Source organism: Sinohyriopsis cumingii, chromosome 11, assembly GCF_028554795.1.
Source record: "Sinohyriopsis cumingii isolate HCF-2022 chromosome 11, ASM2855479v2, whole genome shotgun sequence".
Lineage (NCBI taxonomy): Eukaryota > Metazoa > Mollusca > Bivalvia > Unionida > Unionidae > Sinohyriopsis > Sinohyriopsis cumingii.
In genome coordinates, this window is record NC_142971.1 from 24399704 (window position 1) to 24416426 (window position 16723).

The following is a 16723-nucleotide window of genomic DNA, read 5'->3' on the forward strand; positions in this document are numbered from 1 at the left end:
CCTATATGCCTCCCACTGTAGCTTCATGGCTCAAGATCACAATGGTCAGTCTGGACAGTTCCTGGCAGTAATTCTGACAGCAATCCTCTGTTAACTGGATGTTGAGTCATACCATACACATTTGAACTGTATAGATCAACGGACAGTTCATTACAACCATGTTCACTAGCCAAGTTTCCAAAATGTTAGCCTGTCTACAGATAGGATAACATATTGGACCCTAGGCTAGGAAAGATGCATTGTAACAAGCACCAACTTGTACAGTTTAAATTTAAATTTTGACAGCATGGATTTTGTACAAATTTAATTGATTGGAAATATTTCAGAAATAAGTGGCAGAGTGAGGTTTGCTGTTAAAACCTCATGTGAAATAGCTGTTTCTAATCAGATTTAACATAAAGAATATTTATCAGCATTAACAGATCATAAATTAAATTAGCTTTTCTCCATTACGGATATATATTCTATTCATTGCTGACAATTTTGTGTTTCTTAATGACCCCTGTTGTTTACTTTTTGAAAGGGAGGTAGAGTGAAGTGCAGATTACATGTTGACTTGTCATTCAATCAGAATTTTACCCAGTCTATAACAATTTACAAGTCTGAAGGGTATTGGAAGACAAAAGTAGACACAGACTTGTATGAAAACTGATAAATGCTTAGTTGCATTCAATACACTGGTGTCAAATTTGCCATTTTCATGTTCTCACTTTACAGTCCAAGGTGAACATGACAATTTTTCCTTGGGGCTGTCACTCAAAAACTCTTTGGTATAGTAATAGACATATAAGCTTTGCATCATGACTTGATATTGTCACCTAACACTTTCTCAGCCCTATCTGTTAGGCCAGGTCTCAGGCCAACATAAATTTGTATCCAGACTGTTGCCCTGAATCTGTTAATTTGTTGCAAATAATGGAAAAAAAATGTTTTGCCCTGATCGATATAGAGGGTGTACATTATATTATCAAAATCACAGTGAAGGCTGCTAACTTTCTTACATAGGACATAAAATATAAGCTGTCGAAGGTAGTGTCATGAGAGATTTCATTATTACATTTGTATATATGATTTATTTTTTATTTTTGTCAAGGTTAATATCATAGATCAACATCATTTTTATATCAGGGCTCTAGCTTAGAAATTCTCCACGATAGTGAGATAAAACTTGATATGGTTATGCATCATGTCCCATGTCACACGGCACACAGTTATTATCATATTTCCGTGTTAGTGTTATTTTCCATAGTTGGAAGCTGTTTAAGTAGATGAAGATGAAACATTTTGGATGGTGTATCAAAATTCTATCAGCAAAGTCAAGGTCACAGTCATCTCAAGTTTACATACCTGTAATGTTTTGATTGAAACTATAAGAATAGCATTAGGAAACATTGTGTACTATTGCATCTTGATGCTTTTGTAATTTGTATAATTGTAGCCTCCAGGTGAAGGCCACATGCCAATCTGTGTTTTTATCTTTTTGCCAAGTCTTGAACTAAAAATCCCATATTTGGAAATTTGAAACTTTGATCTGCTTTTAACCATAATGACCTGACAGTTAATGATTTTTTTAAAACTGCTTTCATTGTTCTATTTTAAAGGTCAAGGTACACTCAATTTTTATGCACAGCCAATGACTCTGAAGCTGTGTATCATATGGACATTTCATACTTTGTACTAGGTCATTTCTAATGGTCAGGTGATGAACACTAACTTACATGACCATTATATGCAGACAACTTGGGTCTTGTGTTATGAATCTTAATGCAGTTTTCTTAAATTGGTCATATTTTGTTATGCATTGTTTCTTTCTTTGGTCCACTGTTCTCATTTGTTTCTTTGGCACATAAATTTACAATGGTTGGAGAAATTTTCATGAAACATTACTCAGGTATTGATTATGACAACATGTCACATAACATAGCCATGCCACCTACCTCAAGGTTGAGGACACAGCAAGGGAAAATATAATTCTGTGACTTGTACATTTTCTGGGGGATAACTTTTAAAACACTAAAACACTAAACTTGTAAAATACTTTCATTATCAGCCAGGGGCCAGGTGATTTACCTGGCTCCTTTTACTTTACACAAAGCAATTTTATGCAACCCCCATCATCTTTTTCAACTCATCCTCCAAATTTAAATCTAATCGAAGGCCCTGCTAAAAATATTTTAACCTAACATTGACCAAGTATATATCATTGTTGATGTGCTACATACCATTGCCATGCCTCCTACCTAAAAAAGATAAGGTCATGACACAGGAAATGTAATTTTGTAACTTGTCATTAGTATTTTAATGAAACTTTGCACAAATATAAAGCATGACTAGATATTCTGTTGCATAGAAGCCCTAACCTCAAATTCAAGACAAAGGAAAATGTAAGTCTGTGGCTTCTGTCGTTTTTTTCCTAGTGTAACTTTTTTGAAACTTTAACCAGATTTATACTGGGATTGAAATTAGGAATTTCTTCACTAACCCACAGGATCACCAGAATAATATTTTTACTAATCCTGCCAAAGTTTCCCTGATTCTGCCAAATCAAACAGAAACCAGTTCAGTTTCTCATTCAGCATTTATTGTTCATGAATAACAGCTCAGAACAATAACCTTATTTTACCAAAAAGACTTAAGACTGAAGTAACCCGTGCACTTTCATATTTCTCTGAATACATGCACTCATTTCAGAAAATGCCATGGGTGGCTGAGTGAAAGTGCTTGCCTTTACTGATCACTGCCATCTCACTTATGTCCTCATGGGTTTGAGTCTTGGGGTCAGCCAGTGTGGGTATGTGAGAAAGCGAACTGTAGCTTCCAGTAGGTCATGGTTCTTATCAGGGCTTTCATGGATTCTTCCTTTATCAGTTATTCTGGCTGCCATGCATAGCCTATCTTGTGCTGGAAAATGTCATTAAATCCCAAAACAACAGCAGAAAGTGCACAACATTTTAGTCTCTCTTGGGTTATGTATCAGCCATTTGTTTTCATTTTCCTTCATTTCTGGCACTTTCTTAGTCTTTTCTCTTGATATTTTTTGCAATTTCATTTTTGTCATTATCTGATTTCTAAAATTTCAGTGGCAGCTGCACACCTTGCCAATACTTCCATATGTTTACAAATTTCATCGCACAATGCACAGAAAGATAATGATTAAATTAATTAATGGATTAATAATAGCTTGGTTTTTAGTGATCATTACCAAAATCATGACAGTATAGTGGATTAGCAAATTTCATGCCCTGTATGTGTCATGACCACACAACATGTCACATACATGTGATAACCTCTGTCTCAAGGTTATGATCACAGCTGGGAAAAAATATAAATTGGTGATCTCCATCAATGTATTGGTATAACTTTTGAACCAGTGAAGATTTTATGAAACTTGTTATATATCTGCACTTGAAGTGCCTCATGTATTCAGTCATACATTCTTCCTACAGAGTTGAAAAAAGGAATACTGTTAGTAGCCTATTTCCTTATCCAGGTTGTCACATTTTAACCCCTAAATGAATTTTGATAAAACTTTACCCAGATCCACACCTTATCATTCGTTAGTTAAGTTCCTAGTTCAAAGGTCAAGGTAATTGGTAGATAATAGGTCAAGAGATTGGCATATAATGTGCTTTTGGCAGTATTCTTGTTGTGTCAGTTTCATTGTTTAGATCCTGTTTTTAAATTAAAAGCTGTCAAATTTGTGGGATTATTCTACAGAATTTTGTTTACTGAGACATGGATGAGATCTTTGATCCATGTGAAATTGATGTGTTGTTGTGGGTGTTGTGAATATGTATGCCTTGTTGTGTCATTTTCATGCATGTTTTTTTTAGGCTAGTCTATAGCAGTATAGAGATGGTCAATGTACTTAAGCAACATAAGCTACTTTATCGTTATTATTATTCTGGTTAGGTTTTGTTACATAGCATTACAACTTAAAACTGCTTATTTTTAATGAAACTTCAGTTTTCAAAAATTTGATTGTCCCAGCTATTGTTGGAAAGTGGGGTGACACGCAGTTGTATTTTTTTTCAGCCAAAACACAGAAGTAAAATTGATTGATGTTGATCTTAGTTGATCTATATGAGAATTTTAGCCTTTATTATTACCACTCTTCCTGAACATGTAAATTATGCTGCTTATGTGCCTTGTACAATCAAATGTGTGTACCTTTTTTAAAATATTACCTCAGTTTGTAGGATCGCTTATATCATTAAAAATGAGTAACTCATGAGCGCATGATTCAATGTAAGTGAAACAGCTATTAAGGACTAGCCGCAGTGTTATCTGGAAGAATGCAATTTGGTCGAAACAATGAATAAAGCAAAATCTGCATCTAATATGTTTGGGAATAAGTAAGGATTTAGGTGATGCTATGCATGCTTTGCACTGTGTAAGCACTGTACATTATAGTTCAGCCTGGTCTCCTGTGTAAACTCAACCATCCCACGAATTTGAAGTCTGTATTTACCTTTATTTAATTTCATGTTAGAGAAATCAGAAAATATGCACTTGCAAAATAATAACAAAATCAATCAGTAACAGTTTAATAAATGTTGGGTTACCACAAGTTATTTTTTATATGCCTGTGTCTTAGGACACGGAATTTTTTTTACTGTTTTGTGTCCCAGGATTTACAGCCATTACAGTAGTCACCAAAAATATCTAAAAACTGTCAAGTTTAGACCATGGTCCGCGGATAAGCCGACCCCCCTTACTTCCAGGCCTTTAATTTTTCCTAAATTATTAGGATTATACGCGAGTATATATGGTAGTCAATGTAAGCTATGAAAATACGTAACATACTCCTTTAGGGTTTGAATATTCACATTAGTTATATCCATATAGTTTCCATTTAATATGTTAAGTCCCAAGGATGACCATTTCACATGATGTCTAATTTTCTTTGCAAGGATAATGACCTCACCATTCCCAACAAATAAGAGTATTTTTTTCAAGTGCATGTGCTCTTCCTGTACTTAGGCAGCAATTGTTTTTGATCATTGCTCATGATATATGTTAATTTAAATTGCTCTCAGTACTATCGGCAAGTTCATAAAATGTCACTGGTTGAGAAATTTGCACAAGTAACACCTGGCATTTCCTTTCATTATATGGTACCATATTCATAATACCCATGGTCCACCTCATGTCCCTATTGGTAGCCTCACTAATCTGATCTGATCTGCAAAATCTTGACCCCGACAAAGCCACGTGATTCGTGAACATTGGAAGTGTTAACTAAAACTAGAAGGAATTGCTTACCTAGTGGTATTAATTGATAATGGAATATAATACTGCACTTTTGTACATGAGTATTATCACAGTTATCAAGTAAGTGAACAATAAAAGATGACCATACAATCATAAATACATCTCTCTGTCTCTTTAATGTTCTCTTTCTCTCATAATGAGGCATAATTTTTATTTGATCAGTATGAAAATTGTGATGCAATATCTGTCTCTGTAAGGGTTACTCATCTTCTAACTTTTCAATTCTAACGCACCGATATCACATTTAAAGAACTTATATTACAAATAACGTATACAGTGTATTACTAATGCATGCTGCCTTAGCACAGTTACATTTGATATAAGTTCATTTTAATACTGATGATCATGTAATTGTTTAAAGTACTCAGTGTGGAGTCCTATATTTTTTCATACACGATCTCTTCCCCAAAATGAAATATGTTTTTACACATTTTTTTCATACCTTTGGTGAATTTTTTCTATGCAAAGAATTATGTAACATACAGTAAAGCGATTGGGATGACAAAATCCATATATAAGTCGATTTGGAGTATAAGACAAAGCTAAGATTTTCTGGTGAAAAGGTATCATTTTATAGGCCAGCAAATACAGTAGTTTTCAATAGAAATAAGCCTTGGTCAAATTTTATTATCAAACTTGGAGGAAGTATTTATCATGATAGGATCAAGAAAAATGGTGTTTTTCCTGGACTCTGGCAGCCAGGACAGGTACATAAATTTTTATGACTTTTTCAAAATCACATCATTTATTATTTTCAAGCTTTCAAGAAATGTTCTTTCTGACATGTTCTAGTCAGTGTTGTTTTTATTATACTCTTCACAGCAACCATTTATCTTTTTACATCACCCAGGTGGAAAATATTTTGACCTTTTTGAAATTAGTTAAAGGATTGGCATGTAACTTTGCAAACATTCATCCTGTAGTTTAGTTGGTTCAAAATAAAAATGGTGTTGCTTGGACATCCAGTATGACTATAGCTACTTCTTGAATGAATGGGATTGTTACAGAAAGACTTCTTGTGTTGTCTAGTAGGTCCAGAATGAAAATTGTTCCTATCTGGCATCAAACATGGCTACTGTGGATGCCATCTTTAAAATCTTATTGCTACTTTTCTTTGATGGAAGGTCATATTAGAATGGAATTTTCACCATCTTAACTAACCAAGGTTCCGATGTGATAACCCTATCTACAGTTTCCTGTATTTCTGTGCTGCGGGTCTATGCAAGCCACTGCATCCAATCAAAATCAACTTGTTCAAATCTGAACACACTTCCTACATGATCGAGACAAGGGGAGCACACAACTTGAATGGACTGATAAATAAGCAAACTTAAAAGTTGCAGAGGGTTTAAATTTTACTTGTTTTGAGAGGATAATCTGAAACTCAAACTTCAACTAGTGCTTTGGTGATATTAATTAAGCTTTTAGTCCATGCAGAGCAAATGGCACTAGCATAGAAATCACATGATATGGAAACTGAAAAAGTACCTTTCAACTCAATTGGCCTTGCAAGCAAGTAGCTGCAGACACTCAGAATAGTTCAGATTTATGGTACTATTTTGGCATTATACACCTTTTCACTCATGTCAGGTCAATAGTTGTGTATTTTTCTGTGTGTATGTATCATATAAGTCAAGTCAACTTGCAAGCAACAAAAATCCTAATCTGCCATAGCATAATGTGCTTGCAGATCAGGGGTCTATGTTGTTTGTTCTACTGATTACCCCTAACAAACTGCACAGACCCAGATCTGCCATTGCATTATGTGATGGCAGATCTTGGTCTGTGCAGTTAACAGTTGGACTCGAGTAATTATATATGGTATGTGCATGTTTCTTAAGTCTGAAATAGAGACCTGTGGTTTCTAGCACAACTTTCATGTTACTTAGGGGTTGTGGTATCTAGTAAAGTTTCCCAGAATTTATAGAAAAAAAATTAATAACATTTGTTTCAGGTTATTCATATAACACATGATAATGCTGATAAATATAATAACAATGTAGACATGTGTAATGCATATGTCAATAATAATAATGTAACTAATTTTTGGGAATACATATCTTAAAGCGTGAATGCATTGCAAAAAAGCTAATACATGTATGTGAATTTGCATATATGCATGTGAGTGGAGTACAAGTTATAATTAACATGTTTGCAGAGAATAATGTACTATATAATGAAGAATGTTTTTTTTAAATACATGTAGTTGCAAGATACCTTAGGAAAATTTATTTTACTTCTGAGCTTCAGTAATCTATCAGATATCAATGGAAATTAACTGGAGGATCTTTTTTCAAATTGAATCCGCATATCAAATTCAACATGCAAATTTCTGATATGCAACATATGGTTGAAACAGTTTTTAAAACACAAGGACATACTTCACTGGACAACAGGCATTAAATAAGTGCAGTGAAACATTGATTCTTACATCACTTGGGTGCCATCTAGTTAGAAGAAAATACTGTAGCACATTGTTTTGGGCCTTAGTCACAAGTATGGTTTGAAGTAACAAGATGTTTTGATTTTTAAAGGTTGCATACAATAGCATGTACATTACACCAGCTGGACTGATTAATCATTCAAGTGATACTTTTTATCGACTGATTCATATTTGAGTTAAATCATTTTTGCAAGGCAAATTGTAAGTGATTTACTTACTAGATCATTGAAATTTTTGGAATAATATGTTTGAATTGGGACAGTGTATCATTTGTTCAAATATTTGTTAAAGATTTTGAACCCTTTTGGTACAAAGAGCTTCTCATATATAGTGTTGTAATAAATTCTTGAATTTAGCAGACTGGGAATTACTCATACCTTATCCAGATGTCAGATTTAAATAGATAGATTAGGCATATATGTTGGTTTGTAGATAGATTATTCATGCAGCATATTTGTATCCCCAGATGCTTCCATTTAATTGAAATCCTGAAGTACTTACAAGATTCTTGTTTTGACAGGCTGTGATAAATTTCCCCTTGGTTTGTATTGCCTGATCAAAGATGAATAGTACCAAGTTATTTACAGTGTTGTCAAGGATGACTGGTCTCCTATCAAAAGATGTGCAAAGGTGTTTGCATTTAAGTCGTGCATTGAATGAGTCAGCTGTACCAGAAAAGGTAAGAGACTTGAAGATGATCTTTGGAATGAATCAGAAAGTCTTAGGGTTATTATATAATTTGCACACCCTTGCATTTGTTTGTACTTCTGATTTTAAAAACCAAAAGCATCATGTACATAAAAAATGCACAAAACTTAGTCATTTCATTCATTGGTTTATAATTTCTAACCTGATTCTCCCCAAGGGGTCACTAACACTGTCAAATTATTGTTGTTTCAATTCAAATGGAAGATTCCATTGTGAACAAGCAGACAGACTGCTTGCTGTCCATTTCAGATTCCTAGAATAGTCCATTTCAGTAACAACTTTCATCTGCATACAATATTTGCAATGTCTAGTTTTAATATTTCTAAAACAATTTGAACAAATAAATAGGAGGAACTCTTGCATACATATGTTCAAGGAGATGTAAATCCAAAAGTTACAGAATTTTTTAGATTTTCAAAGATTGTGAACTACATCACAACTTTTGAAAAGATAGACTGGCTCAAGCAAGTATGGCAGCTATGTTGCTTAACAAACTCCCATTTGATTTGAAACGTGAACAAGTTGACACAGTTTGGGACCCCCTGACTACAGCTATATTAGAACTTATAAATCAGTGAATGAAAGGACTAAGTTTTGTGCATTTTTTTATGTCCTTGTCACGTTGTGTGAGAAAATTTGCTAACAATTCCTGCTCATGTTTATAAATGTCTTCTGATAGAATATGTAATTCAAAGTACTTTGGGTAATGTCAACACGTGCTATATAATATTACGACTTTAGACCGATTCTGAAACAAAGAAAATACCTGTCTGTGCATTAGCCATTGTGTTAACTTCAAATTCGTGGTTACTTCCTTTGAAGAAACTTGCTGCAGGGCGAGAAACTCTGTTGTTTGCATTTAGCAATGATGTCACTGGTCAGCTATGCTTGGAGGCCAGAAACCCAACATTGTAACACTTCAGTGATACCACCCTCAGACCATTTTCAAAGAGACCACTGGTATCCAGTCAGAACTAAGGTAATCAAATTTTGACATTATTCTACTTAATTCATTGTGAAAGAATCAGTGCACATCTGGACATTGAGGGGAGCAGATCACATGGAAATTAGAGAGACTAGACTGCGCTCCGAGTGTCAAAGTTTTGCACTTGTTAGAAGGGCGGGAAGTTAATTCTTTGAACTTCGGACTAAGTTGGAACAAAGGCTTCTGAGGAAGCTTTCTGGGTGGGAATGGATGCCACTTGAATATAAGAGATGAGAGATGAGGGCCGAAAAAATGCAAACAAAGGTACTGGATAACCAAAAAGGATACAAATCAGAAGTTACAGATGATTAATATAGAAGGGACACAGGAAGGAAACCCTCATGCCTTTAATTTTGCGGGATGAAATAATTGGCAATTTGGAAAGGTCATGGATTGATTGGAAGCAATTGCATTGAAATTTGTCCCGTAATTGTGAAATACCTTGATATAGTTTATTAAATTGTTATAACTTTTACCTTTTTTTTATTTGTCTTATATTTTAACACCTAGAGCGTCAGCTTTGCTGACTGGGGACTCATAGCTATTTAACCTTTAAATTGTCTATCCTTCTCCAGGGTGAGTACTAATTCTGTGGGGGGGGGGCATGTGACAGTCCTTGATGTGTTTTGTTTTTAAAATTGGTAGGGGATATAAACAAATGGGATAGCATGAGAATACTATAGTCAAAAACAAAAGCATAAAAGAGTACATGTGCACTTGATGATTATAGATTCAATTATTATAATAAAGGACTGTATTCACAGAATGATGTACATATCTCCATCAATAATTCGGAAGCATCAGGATATGTAAACATCAGCTGCAGTGTAAGTGAGGGCATGAGATAGCAAGAGAACTCGAATTTTGGTCAACACAACCAGCTGATGGGAGGGAGGCTAGCAACTTCAGTTGATATATGAGAAATATAATATCCATTGTTCGACATTTATATTCATGTAGTAGTTTTAAACATATGTACCTCCATGTTATATGCAGGTTCATGTATTATCTGGGCATGCTAAAATAAAAATAGCATTTGTCTCAGACCTGCATAATGCAATGTCAGTTTAGGGACAGTGGTGTTGAATGAACGTGGATCCTAATCTCATGATGCATCTATGTGATGTCAGATTTTAGTCCAGACTGTTACTGTTGACTGATATTCTGTATATCTTCAAACACTTTGTATACGGACACCAACAGTTTTAATAATATGTTCATGTCATGTACTTCATTGAAAAAAGCAGGTCCCAAAGGTCCTTACCATGTTAAAATGTGGGGTCATTTAGAAAGAAATCATTGCAGATATACTTACCTGTGTTAATGTTTATTCAAAAAAATCTAGACACCAGAGTTCATGTCATGGGAAGTAATCATTCTCTGTCTGTCTTATTGCCTAAACATGCCCTAAACTCAAATTCAGTCTTAATTTGATTTTTCTATCCTCCATAGTTTCATTACTGTGAAATAATCATCAGAGTAAAATGTCCATTTTTACATTGAATGAAAACCATACACCTATTTACAAACATTACTCAGTTTTTGTTGACCAATGAGAGTTCAATATTCCTTTCAGTGCTGTTTACTATCATGTCCAAAAGGTTTTATGTCAGTGGATAATATTTGAAAAGGAATTTGCATTCTTTACTTAATGGTGGGTAAGTAAGTCAAAATCTGAGCGAAACATTTGAGCTAAATTGATCATTATACACAAAGTGTTACTTGAAATATCATTGTCAGTTTTTAAATAGATCACATGAGAAATGGGAGACGTGTCCTCCATTGTGTTATTATAGTTGTTATATATAGTATATGTATAGGTAAATTATAACAACAATACAAGTTAATGTGTCTATAATCAGCTGTATGAACTTTTTTATTATTATGGAGTCTTACCACAATGGAGACAACTTTCTTGTACCATATATGAAAAAGAAGGGTCAGTGGTGGAATAGCACAGCATTTAGATTGTCAAAATTTATGTGGTTGCAAACTGAGAGATCCATATGATATTATTCAGTATATTGGTGACACTATGATTTGAAGTAAACAACATGGACACCCCTTATTGTATGGGTTAAATCAGTCTCAGTCACAAATCTTACTTGTGTTTTGTATGGTGTTGTGCATGACCATATATTAGGAGTGATAATTAACCCACAAAGTAATTGGGTGAGCAGTGAGCTGTGGTGGCTCAGTGGGTGGAGCATTAGACCTCTTATCTAAGGGTCGTGGGTTCAGTACTTGCCCAGGCCACCGTGGGTTGGCTGTCTCAATGAGTCGTTGGGAAGATTCTGTCTCCTCTGCATGATGTAGACAATAATGTGTTAAAACTAATAAATTAAACGATAAATTTGGGAGTTTTCAGTATAGACAGGTGACTGAAGGCAGGTATAGCTATCAAACTTGGTTCATGACAAGTTTATGTAATATGAACTGAATAGCTTTAGCATTATTATTAGTAGTATTATCATTATTATTATTTCACATGTACATATATTATTATTAGCAGTTATGTAGTAGTAAGCTACCAAGATACATGTATTTAGCTAGTTTATCTATTCCTGTAGAGAAATAACTGTATGCATTTATCAGTACCTGACTCTGCTTGTCGTTTAATGTCTCATAAAACCAATCTGATTATTTATATTTACTCCCATCAAATCAAGAAACTACAACTGTAGATGCACTCATTTGTACAGCTCTCTTTCTCTTGCACACATTTATCTCATTTTCAGTAGAAATGGCTCCCCAATAAACTTACCATTCTCATTTTGATAATTTGACACTTGAACTGTCAGAGTCATTTGCCTATTGTAAAGTTTGAATTCACCACCACAGGTGGCAGCATTGGATAGTCGCTTACCAGAGGGCCTAGCAAACTTAAATGATGTTACATTGAGTCATACCAGTATGAAAACGATAGGAGAATGATTTATTTTCTGAGAAATTGCAAGTATTATAATCATTATGTATTTAATCTGTTGACAATTAAAACAAAACTACAGCATTGATGAAATTTGACCAGGTACTGACTATTTGCATTTATAGTCACATGACTACATAAATCTCACAACCTACATGTCAGTGACATCAGAGGTACGATATTAACATATGATTTGTAAAAGAATGAAAGGATACATATTATTAACATTTTATTCGAAGAACAACAGACCTGTCACTGCAACTTGGAGAAAGTCAGTTTCATCAAGAATAGACCATATGTGAGTGATGGTTTTGTTGTATCATGTGACTACCACATTGACATGTACTCTGCTTGATGAATCTGGCTTTGTGAGAATCCTTGGAATTTCATTGGATTACGGTGAGATAATTGAAATATGAAACTTTTAAACATTGATTCAGGTAATGTACCTTTATATATATATACTATTCCTTGCTCATTGAACAAAAGTTTAATTGGCATACTTGGAACTGTCACCTGTCACCACAATTATGCTGCAGTGACCTTGGAAGACAGGGTGAAATCACTGCTTTGTTAAGAAACACCTGGCCACTGGCCACAGAAGACAGGTGACCACTGATTACATGACATTTATATAGGAAATTTGCCAGGGGAATTAAAATAGCCATTTGTGACCAGGCAATTGCTGACCTCAAGTGACCATTAGGACAGGTTTGAGCATATGTGTGTGCGTGTGTGTGTGTGTGTGTATGTGTGCACGCTTAGAATTATTAGCTTTTTATCTCATGAAATTTATCCAAAGAATAATTTTTTAATGCACAGTGCATGCATTATATTGAATACGGTGGTTCTGAGAGAATTAATTTGCGTAATACTGATTTGTAATGTGTAAAAGAAAGCATGTTTACTTTAATAAAGAATCTTGCATAAGTGTTTATTTCTTGTGAAATTTGAGAAGTGGATTGAATAATTTCTCTCTTTTTAAAGCGTTAAAATTGGCTTTAGTCTAAAATAGTCTTTTTTTTATTTCATGGTTTGACTTGTATTGTGTGGAAACTGTTTGGAAATAGCCGACACCAGAAGAGGTTAGTACAGCTTTCTTTAGTCCCCTTTGTAGACCCTTACTTTTTTAGTTCGCCTTTAGAGTGATTTGTGTGCAAAAATCCAACTTTACAATGTGACAATATTTTTAAGTGCATGTTCTTTTACTGACTCATATGAAAGTGACTTTATTGGATTTGTGCGATTTTAAAAAAAACAAGCCCATCTCCGAACATTTGGCCATAATAACTACAGCATCTAAAAAAGGACTTAATAAGGTCTTTTTTTACTACACCAAGGCAAAACAATACCTTGCTATTGCAGCTTCAGTTTAGTATTTTACTCATGTCTGTAATCTGTTTTAGAAACTAGGTTTTAAGAAAAGTACATTATGATGTGTCTTGGGTCTATGTTACTTTTTTGCTTATTTAATTCTAAATCATACTTTGAATCAGACAGTATGTTCTCATATAGTGGCCCATACAATTACTTGTCTAAATAACACTTTCAGTTAGACAGTACGTTCTCTGTTATATATATTTAAGTTTTATTGTCTGATTGACCTTTGTCCTTAATAAAAGTAGAAGTTTTGGCCTACCTGATTCATGTCTTTTTTTTTTGTAAACAACATATTACATAGCTCATTTTTATCTATGATTGTAAAATATAGTTTAAGATAATTATTAATTGCAAGTAAACATGGTTATTTGGATTTGAGATCAGGACATTGCTATTCCCCATGGAAAATACATCGACCACCTGATCTTTTCCAGATAGTTTAATAAAATTTAAGTAATAGACCTCACTTTGTTTACTTTTGTTCCTTGTCATGGTTCTAATTGTGTCACAAGTTTTTTAATTAAGTTTTTATATATAATTATAATTGCTAATTCCTATGTTGACATCTCAAGTTAAATCAGTATTTTAGTTGTGTTCAGTTTTAATTTGAGAGGATTTATTTATTTAAATTGTTCATTGTAATTACAAAGTGCTCATCAATAGTTTTGGACAAAGTCACTACTTTAGATTGTTATGAATTCATTTTAAAACATTTTTGATTTTGTCATTGTGATACTTTAAGACTGCTAGCACATCATCACTTACAAGCTATGGGTACATCAGCACATTCAAGATTGAATTCATTTGGAACTCCACTGGGATTCATTCAGAATAATCTATACTGTTAGACATTTGATTCAACTTTTTGGACTATTTGAGGTTTAATTCACATTACTCTAATTTCCTTTTAATATTTTACTTTCTATTCTTGGGAAATAAATGATTTGTTGAATTTTATTGACTTGTTGGTTTTTGCTCTTTTCAGCTACTTAGTTTAAGACCATGGAGTTCTAACATCACATTTAGTAGCCCATGCACATATAAGGTTAAATCACACTTATAATCAGAAAGTATGTTCTCATTTAGTGGCCCATACTTGTATTAGACTAAATCTCACTTTGAATCAGACTGTGTTATCATTTAGTGGCCTATACATGTATAAATCTAAATCATACTGTGAATCAGACAGTATGTTCTCCTTTAGTGGTCCATACATATAATAGACTAAATCTCACTTTAAATCAGGCAGTATGTTTGCATTTAGTGACTCATACCTATATAAGTCTAAATCTCATTTTGAATCAGACTGAATGTTCTTTTTTAGTGCCCCATACATGTAAGAGATTAAATCCCTCCTTGAATCAGACAGCATGCTCTCAGTTACAGGCTCATACATTTATAGAACTAAATCTCACTTTTACATTGGGCAATAGGTTCTCAATTAGTGGCCCATACACATATAAGTCTAAATCTCATTTTGAATCAGACTGAATGTTCTTTTTTAGTGCCCCATACATGTAAGAGATTAAATCAGACAGCATGCTCTCAGTTACAGGCTCATACATTTATAGAACTAAATCTCACTTTTACATTGGGCAATAGGTTCTCAATTAGTGGCCCATACACATATAAGTCTAAATCTCATTTTGAATCAGACTGAATGTTCTTTTTTAGTGCCCCATACATGTAAGAGATTAAATCCCTCCTTGAATCAGACAGCATGCTCTCAGTTACAGGCTCATACATTTATAGAACTAAATCTCACTTTTACATTGGGCAATAGGTTCTCAATTAGTGGCCCATACACATATAAGTCTAAATCTCACTATTAATCTGACAGCATGTTCTCATTTAGTGGCCCATACACATATAAGTCTCATTTTAAATCAGATAGTAGGTTCTCATTTAGTGGCCCCTATACATATAAGTCTAAATCTCACTTTGAATCAGAACGTATGTTTTCATTTAGTGGCCCATATAAAAGCAGACTTTAGTTACTTTAAACAAAGGCATATAGCAATTGCTTTAATTTGGTTAGTCATGGGCATTGAGAACCATGGTCTCTTATAGCATGACCACATATAAGCTTAATACTCAGACAAAGCTCAGAGTTCTTACATCTGACTGACAGACAGTAAAAATCACTGACCAGAGGTCAGAAGTGTGAATTATGTCAGTAACTGATCAGATGCAAGAATTTTTTAGTTGATTTAGTTTTAGTGTGATAATTGTTCACAGTCTTAGGGCCTGGAGTTTGACAAATTCATTTGCTGCACAGTCCAAGATAGTTTGATAGATTAAGATCTTAAGATTTTCTTTAGGCAAGCTCTGCACATAAATCTGTACTTATATGACCTCACCATAAACACTCATATCACCAGTATCATTAACAAGCTGCATTTGCAGAACCATGGAGTGGATGATAAATGTTGGACTACTCTGGTTATGTTAAATCCAATCAAACATTTAGGGTGGATTCACATACCAGAGAAGCTTGGTACAAGATTCACATTAGGCTTGAAGCATTTATTAGAAAAGCTTTAATAAAGAAAGAACCTACTGTTTGCATATTTTTCAACTTGGAGAAAGCTTGTGACACCACAAGGAAGTATGACATAATGAATGACCTATCAAAGTAGGTCTTAAAGATCGTCTACCTAACTTTGTCTCCAATTTCTTGAAAGTCAAAACCTTCAGAGTTAAGGTTGGCTGCTCCCTTTTTGAAAGCGATCCCCAGGAGATGGCTGTACCTCAGGGCAGCATATTGTCATTTACCATATTCAGCATCAAAATTAACTGACTGACTGCCCAACATATGTTGATGACTTTTTGATCTGCTGTAGATCAGAGAGAATGCATACTATACTATTGAATATAGGCAATGAAGAAGCTTAAATAGAGTTCAGAAATTGGCAGAGGAAATTGGGTTAAAATGTTTAAAATTTAAAACTGCTTGTAGGCACTTCTGCTGATTACCTTGTATTCATGATGACCCAAAGCTGGATCT

General features: G+C 34.1%; 1 protein-coding gene across 4 annotated transcripts in view; it reads left to right on the top strand.

Moving 5' to 3' along the window:
* Window positions 1–16723, top strand: part of LOC149787794 (uncharacterized) — a 49460-nt gene that overhangs the window by 4560 nt on the left and 28177 nt on the right. For 3 of the 4 annotated variants that reach the window (XM_089973997.1, XM_089973996.1, XM_089973998.1), the window contains exons 2-3: window positions 8238–8396; window positions 13407–13421. In XM_089973997.1, the coding sequence (XP_089830123.1) occupies window positions 8280–8396; window positions 13407–13421 (132 nt within the window). In that variant the 5' untranslated portion in view covers window positions 8238–8279. The remainder of the gene's footprint in view (window positions 1–8237; window positions 8397–13406; window positions 13422–16723) is intronic. The other variant, XM_089973999.1, reaches the window with a different exon arrangement.